The following is a 17,034-nucleotide window of genomic DNA, read 5'->3' as shown; positions in this document are numbered from 1 at the left end:
GGAGACACAAGGGAGGTAAATCTGAGGCTCAGGCCTGTCATCAGGCCAATGCCTCTGGAGCATAATTATTCTTGGGGCATACTAGGTTCTTGATCTCCCATGAGATGGTCTGGTACCCTTTTTATCTCCAGCCTCTGTGGGAAATCTGCTTCTCTATGTGGGCCTGAGCTGAGGTCGGTGGCTTACACAGGGTCAGACAGAGAGGTCAGGGGCCACTTACCTGCTTACGGAGGAGGTTACCCCGCAGACCAAAGCCCCTAACATAACATTTCTTCTTTAAGTTGAGACGTACAAAGTTACCGTTGGCCTTGGAGAATGTCCTGAAAGAGATCCAAAGGGGAGGGACCCAGAGGCCCCGCCGCCTGTGTGACACAGGTTCTACACCACTCTTAGCAAACCCTGCTGTCTGTTGAACCCTGGGCCCTGAGACAGTGACACCAGTCTGAAGTCTGTCTTCCCACCCTGCCCCGGGGGCAGTACCTGGGGGCTCTGGCCCCGATGACAGTTTTGGCCATCTTCTCCACAACCATTTCTCCCAGAAGGTCTTCCTCAGGGGCCTCCAGAGCCACCACTCTTCCAGACTCCTTGCTGTGCTCCCCATCAGACTTGGGTACAGGCTCAGCCCTGGGCTTCGTCTTCTCAGTGCCAGTTTTCCGATGCTTTGAGGTTCTATCTCGGCTCCCATCCCTTTGTCTCTTCCGAGAGGGATTTCTTTGCAATGTCCTGACCTTACTCAAAGAAGGAGCCTTTTCTTTCCCAGGGAGGTTGTCACAGAGTAGCCTTGTTTCTGGCATCTCAGACAGAGGAGAATCACTGAAACTGTCACCCTTAGGGACTGATTTCGGGTCGGTCTCAGCAGGGTGCTGGGACTCTATGTTGTTTTCCTGTTCTGGCCAGGGGTTTTGGGTCTCCGCTGGTGGGCTCAGAGGACTGGAAGGCAAGCTGGAGTGTTCTATCTTTCCTAGCTTGTCTCTCGCCTCAACCTGGCACCTTTGCAACCAGCCAGGATCCAGGGAGCTCAGCCTCTGGCCCAGGGTGTGTTGTAATTGCTTCATTTTTCCAGGCTGGGGAATGGGCCTTGGTCCACAGCCCCAGGGAGGTATGGAGGGCTTGAGCATGGCAGTGTCTCCCTCACAGGGACTAGGTATGACTTCTGTTGGGGCAGAGGGAACTGACAAATGAGACTTGGGCGAGGGGCACTTCTTTGGCTGCTGTCCGCGTGGAAGCCGAGGTATCCGGCCTGAGGATGGTCCTGCCTGTGAAGGGGAGCACTTACCTAAGTTTCCCTCCCATATCCAAAAAGGAACAGCCCTTTGATTTCATAATCACACCAACACCAACCCTTTCAGCCATCTGCATGACCTAGGCCATGATCACCCCTACCATCCTGAGAAGATTCAGAGAGACCCACCCAGGAACAGAGAGATGCATTAAGAAAGAAACCAGGCCAGATACACCAGTGTATTAATTGTGTACTACAGGGGAGAACAACCCTGTCTCAACTTGGTGGGTGAAAAGTTTGGAGTATGCTGCAGAGACACAGTTCCTGAAAAATAGCATAGCTTCCTTCTCCCTGACCTGGTATTTTGGCCAATGATTGCCCCTCACTCCCACTTTCTATGAACTCTTAAGTCACAGTAGGCTGTTCTAAGACTCTTTCCTTCCTGGGGCCCTGAAAACATACCTGCAAGGTGGCTTTCAGGTTAGACTTGAGCGTCCTCCCATAGCACTGCAAAGGTTGCTGGAGGGTGGCTCTCTGGGTGGGCAGTGGTGGCTTCGTCACATTCCTGTTGAGATGTGCACCCCAGCTGTCCACCCCTGGTGCCTGCCAAGAGGAGACAGAAGAATGCAGGGCTGAAACCAAGGCAAGGTGGACAGAGAAAGAGTCGGTGAGGTGGAACTGCAGAGGAGGCTCTCATCCCAAAAGAGAATAAGTACAGTGTGGAATGGCCCCCGGGGATAGTGGAGAGTACAGAGTCAGAAAAGACCTGGGTTCAGGTCCCGCCTCTGTCACTCATTAGCTCTGTGTCCCTGGGGAAATACTGAGCCTTCTCTCTGGGCCTCAGTTTCTCCATATGTAAAACAAGGTGGTTGGATGCAATCAACACTGTCTTTTCCAGCTCTAACATCCTGTGAGTCTATTCTGAAAAGAGGGATCTTTACATTTGGGAAGCAAGGTCTATGCCCCACATGACGACAAAGAATGCCTTAAAACCTCACCAAAGATTACCACCCCTCTTTCCCCACCTCTGAGCAGTCACAAAACCCTTCCCTGGGACCAGAGTTACAGAGGGGAAAAGGCACGTAAACAGCAGATTTGGGCACTCGTCTCACCCTCCCTATTGACATACTTAAGGATGAGACTGCCTCTAAGGCTTCTTCCCACTCTGAGATTCTGCAATTCTATTATTCCTCATGTGGAATTCAGATATAGCAAAAAACACAAGAAAAGAGAAAGCAAGGGATCATATTTGAAGGTCCCCTTTTACCTTTCTGGGCTTCAGGTTCCTTGTTAGTAAAGTTCAATTCAATCAACACATTTAAAATAGGCAAACTATTTTAAGATCCCTCAGTTGTGAGCTGCATGCAATGCTGCTTGGATGGAGGCTGGTGGTAACCTGTCACCAACGGTGACCTGCATAGTAGTGAGTGCACAAAAGGACAGGTGAGAGTGTGAATACAGATCAGCTGGAAACAGATGGACAGCCTGACCTGCCCTATCTTGTATCTGCAAAATACTGAAAGCCCTAGAGAGAAACTTCCCACCGATTAGGTAAATTCTTTACGGCAGATTTATAGAAGGGTAGACAAAAACATATTTCATGAAAAGGCACAGATAGATTGCAATCTGTGCCAAAGGAAAGTGTGCCCACAATGAGACTGTAGTGCACTCTATTAAAGTATCAGTGATAACCCTCCCTATTTATACCTCAAAGTGGTGTGAGAAGGAGCAAATGAGATCCTGAATGGAAAGGTGCTTTGTGAAATAGAAAGGTCTATAGCAATGTCAAGAAGATTGAGGTTAATTACGGGGGTCAGCAGGAGAGGAAAATGGAACCCCAGGTTAGCTAGGAGATTGCACTGGAATGGGTAGAGGAGGAAGCTACTGGAAGGCTGTTCAGCCCAGGACAAACCTGGGCCCCTGCTAAAGCATCAAGACTGCACTAAAGGCCACAGACTTCTGGGACTCGGGCACAGACAGGGCAGAAAATGAATAAGTTTGTTACTCACCTTGCCCCTACCAGCTCAGCACTCACACCTTTTCTAAAGCTGAAGGCTTATTTACCTGTGTCACCTAGGTGCCTAAATACAAGGTGAGCACACACCTTAAAGTCACCAGCTGGGCCTCCTAACTCATTCAAACACAGCCCTCACTCCCAAACCAGCACAGAGCTCAGGGAGGGAAGGAAGGAAGGAGGGAAAGAAGGAAGGAAGAGGGGAAAGAAGGAGGGGAGGAAGAAAACAAGCATTTATTAAGCACCTATGATGTAGTATCAGGCATTATGATAAATGCTTTGCTAATATCTCATTTGATCCTCATAACAACCCTAGGAGGGAGGTGATATTATGACCCCCATTTTATAGTTAAGGCAGATAGAGGTTAAGTGACTTGCCCAGGGCCATACAGCTAGTAAGGGTCTGAGGTCCTATTTGAACTCAGGTCTTCCTGACCTCAGGCCCAGTGCTCTATCTACTTGTGCCACGGAGCTGACCGGATGAGGAGTTCAACAGAAGGAAGAGATATCTGGCAAGAGCTAAATGGAAAAGGAGAAATACATTTTCCTCCCTAGTGAGTACACATGAATCTTTCACAAACAAATGATCCCATACTCAGTGAACTGTACAAATCCCAGTTTTGGGGACTATAGGGCAAAAAGAAAAAAATACCTTCTTAATTTAAATGGTTAGGGCAGGGAGTAAATTCAGAAAATAGACTATTTATTAGACAAGGAAAAAAAAATTACTTCATATCAAACCTAATGAGGAACAGTAACCTTTGGGAATACTCAGAGGTAAATTTATATCAATCAAAGGAATAAAAATAAAAAGACCTAAGAACTTAAAAGGAAGCAAACAACCGACCTGAAAAATAAGTGAAATGAAGAATGTTGATGAACCACTAACAACATAATAAAGAAAGAAATGAGAAAGGAAAAGATGACAAGAGAAATTTTTATCATTTTTATTCTCTACTAATTCATTAGAGAGCTAAAGTTAAATTGATAGTAATTTACAAAAATATAGAATGCCCAAACTGACAACTTCAATAAATCAATTTCAGAAAAAGATATAAGGAAAATTATCAACAAAATATTAGCTCTCATATAATGCTTGAAGGACTTTATGAACATCATATCTAATTGGAATGATATATTTTGCTGAACTTGGAGTCAAAACAGGAAAGACCTGGGTTTCTATGAAACAATCTGATTTTAAAACCACAATACTGAAGACTAGAGACTCCTTTGATAAATGTTGATGGAAAAAAAATCTTTAAAAAAGTTTTAGGGGTGCAGCTAGGTGGCACAGTGGATAGAGCACCAGCCCTGGAGTCAGGAGGACCTGAATTCAAATCCAGCCTCAGACACTTGATACTTACTAGCTGTGTGACCCTGGGCAAGTCACTTAACACCAACTGCCTCACCAAAAAAAAAAAAAAAAGAAAGAAAAAGAAAAGAAATTTTAGGAACAGATCAAAGGAATGCATCAAAAAAGTTACTTGTAGTGTTTACCCTAAAATTGCTAGGATGGTTCATTATTAAAAAAAAAATTAACCTAATTCTTGGGATCAACAGAGGCAGAGAAGGCCTTTAATAAAAATTAGCATTCACTCATGCATTCATAATCAAAATTTTAAAAAAAGAATAAAAGAATTTTTTCTTAATCTAATGAAAAGTTATAGCTTGAACCGAAGGGCCAATGATATTCTCAATGGAGAAACATTAGCTGCAAACCTATAAAAAAAACCAGGGGCCAAACAAAGCTGTCACCACTTCTATTCTACATAGAAACGTCAACAATTGCAGTGTCACAAAAAAGATATCAGAGATGATTACTGGAAAGAGGTAAAAATACTGCTATTTGTAAACAACACGGCTGCAGAAATTTTAAAAATCCATATTTAGTATAAGTGGATAAATTGCTGGAGATTTTATGGGAGAAGTGCACCAAAGGGAGTTCTTGGGGAAAAATACAAATAGCTAGCTAGCATTTACATAGTGCTTTGAAGTTTGCAACATGCTCTCCATGTTATTTCTTTTTGACTAGGCATTGGGGTTAAGTGACTTGCCCAGGATCACACAGCTACTAAGTGTTATGTGTCTGAGGCTGGATTTGAACTCCGGTCCTTGTGAATCCAGGGCCAGTGCTCTATCCACTGCGCCACCTAGCTGCCCCTCTCCATGTTATTTCATTTGATCCTCATAATAATCCTATGAGGTAGGTGCTATTATGTTCCCCATTTTACACATTAGAAAACTGACACATAGAAAGGTTAAGTGACTTGTTCAGTGTCATACTGCTATTGGGCATCTGAGGCAGAATTTGAACTCAGGTTTTCTCGACTCCAACTGCAGCACTGCTAAACCACCTAATCGCCTAAAAGGAAGGAGACTAGTCCTTCTGGACTCAAAAGTTGCTATATAACTCAAATGTAATTTTATATTTGTATTTATCTAATGTAACATATATTTTATAATTTAAATAAAATTCTACGTCAACATTATTTATGTGATTATGTAAAACATGCCCTGACAACAGACCGAGTTAGCTTCCCACTGGCGTTAGGGTAGTCTTCAGGAAGCAGACTCTGTCTGACAAAGACACTAAGAAAACTAAGAAAGGAGCCAGAATCCCGGTCCAGAGTTCACTTTAGATTCTCTCAAGGTTACAGTCTAGACATTTTTTCTCGACCATGTCTCAGAAACTTCTTCATTCTGGTTGTTCACTCTGTCCCTGAAGTTTACACTTTGCCATGTGTGCCCCTCGGGCCTCCCCCTCTGATCGGATGGTTCCTCCCATAATCTCCACTTAATGGTAATGATAATAATAATTAGACTTATATAGCATGTACTGTGTGCCAGACACTGGGCTAAGCATTTCACAAATGCTATTTTCATTTGATCCTCACAAAAACTCTAACAAGTAGACGCTATTAGGACCCCCATTTTACAGTTGAGGAAACTGAGGCAGAGAGATGTTAAGGTCATACACCTAGTAAGTGCCTGAGCCCAGATTTGAATTCTTCTTGACTCCAGAATCAGCACTCTATTCATAGTACCACCAATCTGCCTATAAGGTCATCTCCTAAATCAGCTATGTCTTCATTCCTTCCCAGGCCACACTCCAGACTTTCCACATCCCAGTACCAGGTACTTGCAGGGAGAACCCCTTCCCCCATTTTTCAGCTTATATGTTTAATGTGTTACATTCAAATGTAACACAAATGTAACCCTCAATTCCTTGAGGGTAGGGACTGTCTGTCTTTCTCCTTGTATTTGTATTCCCAGCACCTGGCACACAGTAAGTGCTTAATTAATGCATGTTTTCTGACTGTGACAGTGGCAGCACGCTAAGAATCGCAATTTTCAGATAAGCTTCAACACTGTCATTCTAAATGTAAAATCCTTGTCCCAGCACCAAAGAGTGGATTCAGCTGGAGGAGCTGAGTCATCAATCTCAATATTCTTACCATGATCAAGTTAGAAGAAGGACGCTGCAGCTAAATGGAAGGAGGGGTCCAGAGTAGTCAGTAGAAAAGCAAAGAAAGGAACTAGTGGAGAAAGATTTAACCTATGTCCAAAGGCAACAAGAAACACCATTTCATAGGATAGTTGGCCATATTAGGTGATAATAACAAAGAGTATTTGCAAAAAGACAGCCATGAAAATAATTACAACTTATGTGCCAACATGGGCGCTGGGGATTAAGCAGGTTGATCTACGTGCCTCCTGCCTCTGCCCACTCCAATCCATCCTCCACTCCACTGCCAAAGTGATCGCTTGGAAGTGCAGGTCTGATCACGTCACTTGTTTGTTTTCAAAGCTTTTCATAACCTGGCCCTTTCCATTCTCATACCTTAACTTCTCTCCATCTAGTCTGCAATCCCGTGACACTGGCCCCCTTGCCCAAAACTTGCCCAGACTCCCAAGTGTTTTCACTGGCTGCCCCACTCACTACCCCCCGGCCTAGAATCCTCTCCCTTGTGGCTTCTTGGCTTTTCTTCAAGTTTTAGCTAAAGTCCTTCTTTCTGCAAGAAGCCTTTCCCAGTCGTCCTTAACTTTAGTGCTTTTCCTATGGCACTGTCCTTAATTTATACCATACATATCTTGTTTGTAGATAGTTGTTTGCATGGTGCTTCCCCTATTTGACTGTGAGCTCTCAAAGTCCAGCACCAAGAGACAAAAAGAGAAATTCCATTTAAAATAACTGTAGACAATATAAAATACTTGGGAGTCTGCCTACCAAGACAAACCCACAAACTATATGAACACAATTACAAAACACTTTTCAAACAAATAAAGTCAGATCTAAATGGAAAAATGTCAATTGCCCATGGGTAGGCTGAGCCAATATAATAAAAATTATATTCTGCCTAAACTAATTTACTTATTCAGTGCCGTACCAAACTACCAAAAATTATTTTATAAAACTAGAAAAAGTAATAACAAGATTCATCTGGAAGAATAAAAGGTCAAGATATCAAGGGAATTAACGGGAAAAAAAATGTGAAGGAGGAGCCAGGAGGTGGCTCAAGCTGTATTACAGAGCAGTAATCATCAAAAGAATCTGGTACTGGCTAAAACATAGAGTAGTGGATTAGTGGAACAGATTAGGTACACAACACACAGTAGTAAATGACCACAGTAATCTTGTTTGATAAACACAAAGATCCAGACTTTTGAGATAACAACTTGCTATTTGACAAAAACTGCTGGGAAAACTGGAAAGCAGTTTGGCAAAAACTAGGTATAGATCAACCCTTCATACCATACATCAAAATAAGGTCAAAATGGGTATGTGATTTAGATATAAAGGGTGATGCCATAAGGAAATCAGAAAAGCAAGGAATAGTGTACCTGTCAGAGCTATGGATAAGGGAAGGATTTATTACCAAACAAGAAATAGAGAGCATACAGCATGTAAAATGGGTAATTTTAATTACATTAATTAAAATTTTTTTTTGCACAAACAAGACCTATGTCACTAAGATTAGAAAGAAAGCAGAAAACTGGGGAAATTTTTTTTATAGCAAGTATCTCTGATAAAGACCTCATTTCTCAAATACATAGAGAAATGAGTCAAATTTATAAGAATGCAAGTCATTCCACAATTGATAAATCATCAATGGATATAAACAGGCAGTTTTCAGAAGAAGAAACCAAAGCTATCTATACTCATATGAAAAAATGCTCAAAATCACTATTGATTAAAGAAATGCAGATTAAAACAACCCTGAGGTACCACAGTATACCTATCAGGTTGGCTAATATGACAACAAAGGAAAACGATAAACATTGAAGAGGATGTGGGAAAATTGGAACACTAATGCATTGTTGGTGGAGTTGTGAAACGATCCAACCATTTTGAAGAGCAATTTGGAACTATGCCCAAAGAGCTATAAAACTGTGCATACCCTTTGACCCAGCAATACCACTTCGAGGTCTGTATCCTAAAGAGATCATAAAAATGGGGAAAAGGACCCACATGTACAAAAATATTTATAGCAGCTCTTTTTGTGGCAGCAAAGAATTGGAAATTGAAGGGATGCCCAACAATTGGGGAATGGCTGAACAAGTTGTGGTATATGAATGGAATGGAATACTATTGTGCTATAAGAAATGACGAGCAGGTGACTTCAGAAAAACCTGGAAAGACTTATATGAACTGATGCTGAGTGAAATGGCTGAACCAGCTGTGGTACATAAATGTAATGGAATACTATTGTTCCACAGGAAATGATGAGCAGGTGGATTTCAGAAAAACCTGGAGTCAGAAAAGCTGCCTAGCTAAGTTCATTCATGCAGAACACCAGGTTGTTTGCAATGACAAATATTTTGGCAAGAAACCTCACAAAAGACCAGCAATTAGGTTATAGAGGGTTTTAATCTGTGTGTGAAGTACTCACATTCACCAAATTATGGAACCCTGAAGTATTCAAGTATAAATCATATATGATTCGAGTATCTAGGAGCAATTAGGTAGCACAGCGAATAGAGTGCCAGGCCTGGAGTCTGGAAGAGTTGAATTCAAATCTGCCCTCAGAAACTTTTTAGATGTGTAACCCTTGGCAAATCACTCAACCTGTGTTTGCCTTAGTTTCCTCATCTGTAAAACAGAGATAACAATAGCCCCTTCCACCAGGGTTGTTATAAGGATTAGATGAAATAATGATTGTAAAGCAGTTAGCACAGTGGCACACTGTAAGAGCTCTGTAAGTGTTAGCTATCTTCATCATCATCATTATTTTATTATTGTTGTTGTTAAATTACCTTATAATTAACCAAAATGTAACTTAATTCCATTAAATTTTTTTAAAAGGTTTGAAAAAATTCTCACATTGAGTATGTTAGACAAAAGCATAAGATGCAGTATTTAAGGGGAAAGATTTTAATTTATGAGCAAAAGACCCTGGTTTTTAAAGCTCAAATGACATGAACATAGTTCACAAAGGAGGAGACAAACATGGAAATAACCACTTGAGAAAACCTTCAGTTTCCCAGTAATCAAAGAAAAGCAAATGAAAACTCTGGGGCACCACCTCACATCCAGCCATTTGGCAAAAATTAATAAAAATAATAAAGCCCAGCCTCAGTGGGCTCTAGAAAAATAGGCACGCTCATACGATGCTGGGGATTTGCAACCTGGTACAGTCTCTTTGGAGAGCAAGCTGGTAATACACCCTAAGAGGTTGTGAACCTGACTATTTCTTTTGTTAGAGTAATCTCATTGTCAGAAATGTACCCTAAGGAAGTGAAAGAGAAAGAACTATTTGTACAATGGTATGGATTTTTTTTGTAGCCGTACTCTCTATGACAACAAAAACCTGTTAACCTAAAAGCAGAACTAGGAATATGGTACACCCAGCAATAATGACTACTATTAATAGTTTTTATTATTAACAGTTTTAAACAACATTAATAATTTCTACTATGGTAGAAATAAACAAACATGCATACACACTATACACATGATATGTATATTTGCACATAAACATTCATCACTTTAAGGTTTATAAAGTGATTTATATATGCTGTCTTATTTGACTGATAAAGAACCCCAACATGCCAACCTCCCAAAAAGCACCTTGGTCAGATGGGTTCATAGGTACAATTAGCAAAAATCAAAACATGAGACACAACCCCAAACTTGGTCATAACTTCAAAAAGACTGCCCCCACATTATATTATTAAATACTGGTCAGGCTGCTCAAACTGACCCTCTTCACAGGTAAAAATTTTCTAACATTCAAAGAACAAACAGCAATTAAACTATTACAAAAATTGGCTCTAAGTAAACATATAAATACGCCATACAGTTATAGGGACTATAAATTGGGATTTTGAAAGAGTTACTGATAAAACAAAATTGTTATTTGTCCATTGAAGCATATTTCTAATTATAGTTTTATATTTTATAGATATAAATAAATTAAAATAGATTTAATATTCATTAGGTTCATTTTTCCTGTGAAGTTATATAAGCCTGTAACATTCTTACTTCAAGGATCTATAGTTCCATGAGTGTGGTTTCTCTTTTCCTATAAATGGTCTTTGACAGTTGCTGTGGTCCTGTGGCCAACCTGGGGATAAGCCCTTCTTGAACTTAACTAGGGCTAGCCTTTGAGTGACAGACATATAGTCATCACTGGGTCTATACCTGAAGACTCTTTAGCTTGGTCAGACCTATGGTCAAAACCTACACTTTTTTGAGAGCCTTTAAAATCCCAGCATCACTTCTATGTCATGAAGAGGCATCAAAGCAGCATTTTGTTAGAGGAAATTCATAACTTAAAAAGAAACAGAACAGATCATTAGAACTAGAAGGCTTATCAGTCTAGAGCCGGAAGGGACCTCAGACCCATTTAACTCCCTTATTTTACAGATGAGGAAACTGAACCCTAGGAAGTTCACTCGAGGGCCTTAAAGATCATCTGAGCCAAACCACTCACTTGACAGAAGATACTCATCCATAGTCACTAATGATGGAGCCTGGACTAGAACCCTTATCTACTGACTTCCTATTCAATACTCTTTCTGCTGTCTATAATGAGGAGTTTCCCCTAAAAGCATCCCATTTCCCCTTTAATCAGTGTTAATTTAACCCTTTCTTTGGGAATAGCAAGCTTGAGCAAGTTTCTGTGAGAAAATCAAAGGCTTATTCACTGCAGCTCTGGGCCCCTTCCATTTACCTGTTCTGCAGGTGCACCCTTCTGGCCTGAGTTGGTGGGCTGTGGAAGGCCTGCTGACTCCTGGCCTCTCCTTAGGGCTCGGTATTCTCGGTAGAGTTCTGGTTGGGAGGAAAGGGGAAGTCAGGGTCTTGGCACAAAAGGAAGGAGAGACTAAGAAGCACAATAAAGGCCAGATCTATTCGGCGCCCCAAAGGACCTTCCAGCTGTCAAATACGACTTGGTATCTGGCTGTCCCAGATTTTGTCCGCTCCATCAGGGTTGTAGCTAATCATGTCCGATCATATAGCTTGTGGCATCATTCCTGTCATATATGCTGGTCCTATCTAGCTTAACACAGCCTCTTCCCCATCCCCTAAAACAAGCTATTCTTGGTTGATGTTGCTTCCCAAGAAACCAAGGTCTTCTGATCCAAAGCCAGGAGTCACCTAAAATGAGAATTTTTGCTTCCTCCTCTCCCTTCCTCTCCAGCTCCCTTTGAGTCGGCTATCTAAAGTACACAATGTTACTGGAGTAAGAGAACCTTGGCACAAAAGCACCACATGAACAGAAGGAGCAGTCTTGCTTTGGGAAGACAAATCTAGCATAAGATGTTGGCTTACCTACAATCAATGGCTCTGCCTCCCAGGCAGATTGTGGTTATGCTCACTCCACACACAATTGTTGGAGGATTTTTTTTTTTTAAAGATGAAGGTCTAGGAGCAGCTAGGTGGCACAGTGAATAGAGCACTGAGCCTGAAGTCAGGAGGACCTGAGTTCAAATCAGGCTATGGGAGCCATGTGACCATAGGCAAGTCACTTAACCCCAATTGCCTCTCCCCAACCCCCAATAAAAAGGCTGGATTCTCCCTATCTTGCCCAGCCTGAAAGTGCAGTGGCTATCCATGGGGCCAGTCCATACTCCTGATCAGCAGAGAAGTTTTGACCCACTCCATTTCTGACCCAGGCTGGTTCACCTTGGAAGATGTTTTTTGCCACATACTCACCTTTCATTTCCTCTGGTGCTGACTCCACATCATTCTGCAAGAGACAGTTCTCGGTTAGTTCAAGACCATGTAATACAATAAAATCAATAATTTATTAAATGCCTGGGGAGAGACAAAGAGACGGTCTGTGTCTTCAGGAAGCTTATAGTTATTGGTAGGGGTATGATAAGATATCAACAGAAATAACCATAATGGAGAACTATACTTAGTTATTAATAACTGTGTGTAATGTACTGTTGTGGGCCCCCTGTAGATAAGGGTTCTGGGGACAAGTGCTGCTTATAGGCCAATGCCTCTAGTAAAAACTTACTGAAATCTCTTTCACGTACACACTGCAGTCTTTTTACTTAATAGGGCATTTATTTGTTCACTCATTTATTGAGTTGAACTTAATTGAATTTCTAATTACTATACTTAGAATGTATTCTGTGAAGCTGGGTTAGAAAGGCTGTTATGTGGGGTCTAGGAGAGTTTCACAGAGAGAAGGTGGCATGACACAGGTTTTAAAGACTAGATTGGAATTCAACAGATGAAGAGAAGAAGAACAATGTGTTCTTCAGTGTAGGACTGAGAGCTGAAAGACACCTTAAAGTCTCCCTAGTCCATTTTACAGATATGGAAACAAAGGCCCAGTATGAGGAAAGCACTGGTTATAGAGTTGGAGATCTCCTTTCCAATTCCAAATCTCAGCTCTTGCCATTTGCAATGGGATCTTAGATATGAAGCTTAAGTGAGATAAAGGGTCAAAAATAATCTCAAGATTAAAAACATGATGAGTGGCACCACAGTGAAGTCAGAAGGATGACACGATTTACAGAGGGAAGATAATGAGCTTGCTTTTGGAGATCAGTGTTTCAGGAAAGAGGTCAGGATTTAAGATGGTATTGTTTCTCCCACAGCAGAAGTAATGGTTGAAGCTCTGAGAATGGCTGAGGTTCTCTAAAGGGCAGAATATAATGAAAAGAGGGCCAAACACTGCTCCTTGAGAAACATATACATTAATATAGAGATTATAAAGAGCATGAAGGACACAGAAAGGTACTCCTCACATTCCTATCAGAATATGGTGGCTCTGAAGTCAAAAGAAGGAAAAAAATATCCAGAAAGATGGGGTGATAGTGTCAAAAGCTATAGGGAGGCTAAGAAGGATAAGGCCTTCATTTAAAAAAAAATGACCCTTAGGTTTAGCAATGAAGAGGCCATCAGTGACCTTAAAGAGAAGTTTCAGGACAGTGGCAAAAGGAGAAGCCAAGAGTAACTACAAAATGGAGGCATCAGTCTAGAGTGCTTTTTCAAAAAACTTTAACAGGCAGGGACTGATTAGACAGTACCTGCAGGAACTAGAAGAGTCAAGGAAAAGCTTTAAGATTAGGGAGGTGGAAGCAGCTCTGGAGGCAGATGGGATGAAGCATCATTTCTTTTTGAATAATATTTTCCTCAGCACTTTATCTGCGCCCAGGCACAGCCTTGGTCCCTGTGGTAGTTCAAGGTTCCTATTCTCTAGACCACCCTAAGAAACTCACCAGGAAAGGGTATGGGGGTAAAGGTCAAACTCATGCTGTTCATTTCATTTCATCATCAGCCGATGCTTTGGGCTCCCACTGCATGTGGTGAACTTGTAGGCCCCTTGAGGAAAAGGGTTCTGGGGACTACAAGTCCTGCTCATAGGCCAATGCCCCTAATAAAAATGGGTGGATAATCTCTTTCATATCCATAGTTCAGCCCATCTATCTAACAAGACATTTTTTTTTATTAATTTCTTGAGCTAATTATCCTATCAGTTATATTGCCATCTTCTCCTCAAAGGTTCACATGCAATAGGGGAGGCCTTTTTTTTTTAATTAAAAAAATTACTTAATCCAAGAAACATAAACATTTCAGTATATAAGTAACAAAAAGGGGCCATATATGAAACCACAAACCTCTGTTATGTTTTTTAAAAAAGGATACATTAAATTTGATCCAGGGGTGATATAATTGCCCAGTGTATCCCTTTCTGAATTTCTTTTGTCTTCTACCTTTTAAATGTTTTATTGATGCTTATCTTATTCTTGCATTTCTATCACTATAAGGAAGACTTTCTTAGCCTATAACCCTTGGGAAGGCTAAAACCTGGCTAAATTGAGCTATACAGAATGACTGGCACAACACCACATGCAATTCAATTGAATATTTATTAAATTTAATATATTATTATATTTATTAAACCTCTTAAGCTAGGGCAGCTAGGTGATGCAGCGGATAGAGCACAAGGCCCTGGAGTCAGGATGACCTGATTTCAAATCCGGCCTCAGACACTTGACACTTACTAGCTATGTGACCCTGGGCAAGTCACTTAACCCCATTGCCTAGCCAAAACAAAACAAAACAAAAAATTAAAAAACACTATTAAGCTAAATTTGGCCTAACAATTAACACCAGGAAAACACAGGTTCTCCACCAGCCAGCACCACACCATCCATGTATAGAACCGTTGGTTACAGCAAATGGCAAGTTTTGAATGCTGTGGATAAATTCATTTACCTTGGCAATATACTTTCCAGGGATGTACATACTGATAATGAGTTTGATATCTGCACTGCCAGAGCTACCTCAGTGTTTGGGAGGCTCCAAAGGAAAGTGTGAGAGAGAAGAGGTATCAGACTGCCTACCAAACTGAAGGTCTACAGAGTCACTGTGCTGACTTTAACATTGCATGCCCATGACATCTAGACAGTACACCAGCATCATGCCAGGAAACTCATGGGTCTTAGGAAGATTCTGAAGATCACCTGGCAGGATAAGGTACTGGACACTAAAATTCTTTTTCAAACTAAAACTGCCAAGCACTCAAGCTCTATCGCAGAAAGCACACAATGCCAGTGGGCTGGCCATGTTGTTCCAAATGCCAAACATACCCTTGCCTAAAACACTATTTTATAGAGAACTCACACAAGACAAGCACTCACATGGTGGTCAGAAGAATCGATACAAGGACACTCTCTAGGTCTCTCTAAAGAACTTTGGAAATAACTATGGGACATGGGAAACACTGGCACAGGACCCCCTCATCAAAGAGGGGGCAAAGCAGAATTGAAGTAGTTCAAAAGAAACACAAGATGCAAAAACTTAGCAAATCCACCCCAAATGTTCACGAGGACTACTTGTGCCCAACCTATGATAAAGCACCAACAGTCTATTAATCTAATGGGGGCATATGGCAAGTGATATAAATTAAGTATACTCTACGTAGAGTATGATAGGAGCAAGTGAAATCTGAAGAGGGAATGAACATTTCCAGTTGGTCCTGTGCCAGAGAACACAAACACAGACATTCAAACTGCTGAAAGTGGCATCAGGTCTAAAGGTACCCTTCCAACCCTGCCGCTATAGGTGAGAAAACTCCCATACCTTGTTGGGTTTCCTTTTGTGTTCTTGAAGGAATGCCATCTCCCAGGCCTTCAGAAGGGCCCTCACCGTCTGGCACCGCTCCATGGCTAGCCTAGAAGCTGAGGAAGAAGAGGAAAAACCACCCAAAGATCACGCTAGGCCCATCAGATATTACCAACCATAAAAACAACAAATATTTATATAGTACTTTAAGAGACATCACTATCTTTACAAAACTCGGTGGGGAAAGGAGTGTAAATAAATTCCTGTTGTACAGATGGGGAAACTGAGGTTCAGACAAGTGAAGCCAGTTGCCTAGGGTTACCCGAGCTAACTCAAAACCAGGTTGTCTTGCAGATTAGCAAGGCCAGCCCTCCATTCAAGACCAGAGGTTGCTAAGTGGCTCAGTAAATCACAGCTGATGGGCCTGGATTTAGGAAGATGAGTTCAAATTCAGCCTCAGATATTTCCTAACTGTAAGACTCTGGGCAAGTCTGCCTCAGCTAGGGAGTAACTGCGAAATGAGGATAAAATAGCACCCACCTCCCAGGGTTGTTGTGAGGATCAAATAAAATAATATTTGTAAAAGCACTTAGTACAGTGCCTGGCACACAGTAGGAGCTTAATAGACGATTGTTCCCTTCTTCCTTCCTTCCCTTTCTTTGGGCGCCTTAGGCAGGGCTTGCTTAGGTTGCCAGATCCCAAGTGGCTCTCCAAGGAGCTCCCAGGGTGCATGGGACACTGAGGATGCTTGCAGCCACAGGCCACATGCTGCTCCATCTCTAGACAGCACCAGAGTGGGTTAGGGTCGTGGGGGTCCGAGCCAAGCCTCCAGAGGCTGCCAAGCGCAGAGCCCCTCAGGACAAATCGAGGGGTAGGGGGTGGGGTGGGGCTCCTGGTGCAACCGATGTCAGAAAGGGTCTGACCTGGCGCCTCTGAAGATCTCCAAGCATTTTTTTAATACAGGGACCCTCAGGATCCTTCCCCCCATCCCAAGAGCCTGAGGTTGGACGGTCTGCCCCGCTTCGGATAAGGAAGAAGGGGTAAGGCGAGGCAGGAGCGCAAAGGCTATGCTTTCTCCCCCAACCCCTCTCCCCGGGTCGTCTCAAGCTGCCCTGCGGCCCCCCCCCCCGCAGCCCCAGACACTCACGGAAGGACCTCACGCTGGTCGCACAGCCGCAGCAACGCGGGAACTCTCCCCCGACTAGCCTAGTAAATCTCCCGCTCTAGGCGAAGGGGCTCTGCGATCTCAGCCAATCCTTGAACGCACCA

At 42.2% G+C, this 17,034-nt stretch overlaps 1 protein-coding gene across 1 annotated transcript in view; it reads right to left on the bottom strand.

The window, feature by feature from the left end:
• RECQL4 (RecQ like helicase 4) overlaps window positions 1–17,011 on the bottom strand; it is a 38,611-nt gene extending 21,600 nt beyond the window's left edge. The window contains 7 exon segments of the mRNA XM_020995168.2: window positions 221–320; window positions 481–1,256; window positions 1,685–1,825; window positions 11,411–11,508; window positions 12,394–12,427; window positions 15,784–15,881; window positions 16,913–17,011. Coding sequence (XP_020850827.1) covers window positions 221–320; window positions 481–1,256; window positions 1,685–1,825; window positions 11,411–11,508; window positions 12,394–12,427; window positions 15,784–15,867 — 1,233 coding nt within the window. The 5' untranslated portion in view covers window positions 15,868–15,881; window positions 16,913–17,011.
• Window positions 17,012–17,034: the final 23 nt, after the last annotated feature.

The sequence above is a fragment of the Phascolarctos cinereus genome, unplaced genomic scaffold (genome assembly GCF_003287225.1).
Source record: "Phascolarctos cinereus isolate Bilbo 61053 unplaced genomic scaffold, phaCin_HiC Scaffold_4;HRSCAF=312, whole genome shotgun sequence".
In the NCBI taxonomy this organism is placed as follows: domain Eukaryota; kingdom Metazoa; phylum Chordata; class Mammalia; order Diprotodontia; family Phascolarctidae; genus Phascolarctos; species Phascolarctos cinereus.
This window is presented reverse-complemented; position numbering and strand designations above follow the sequence as displayed.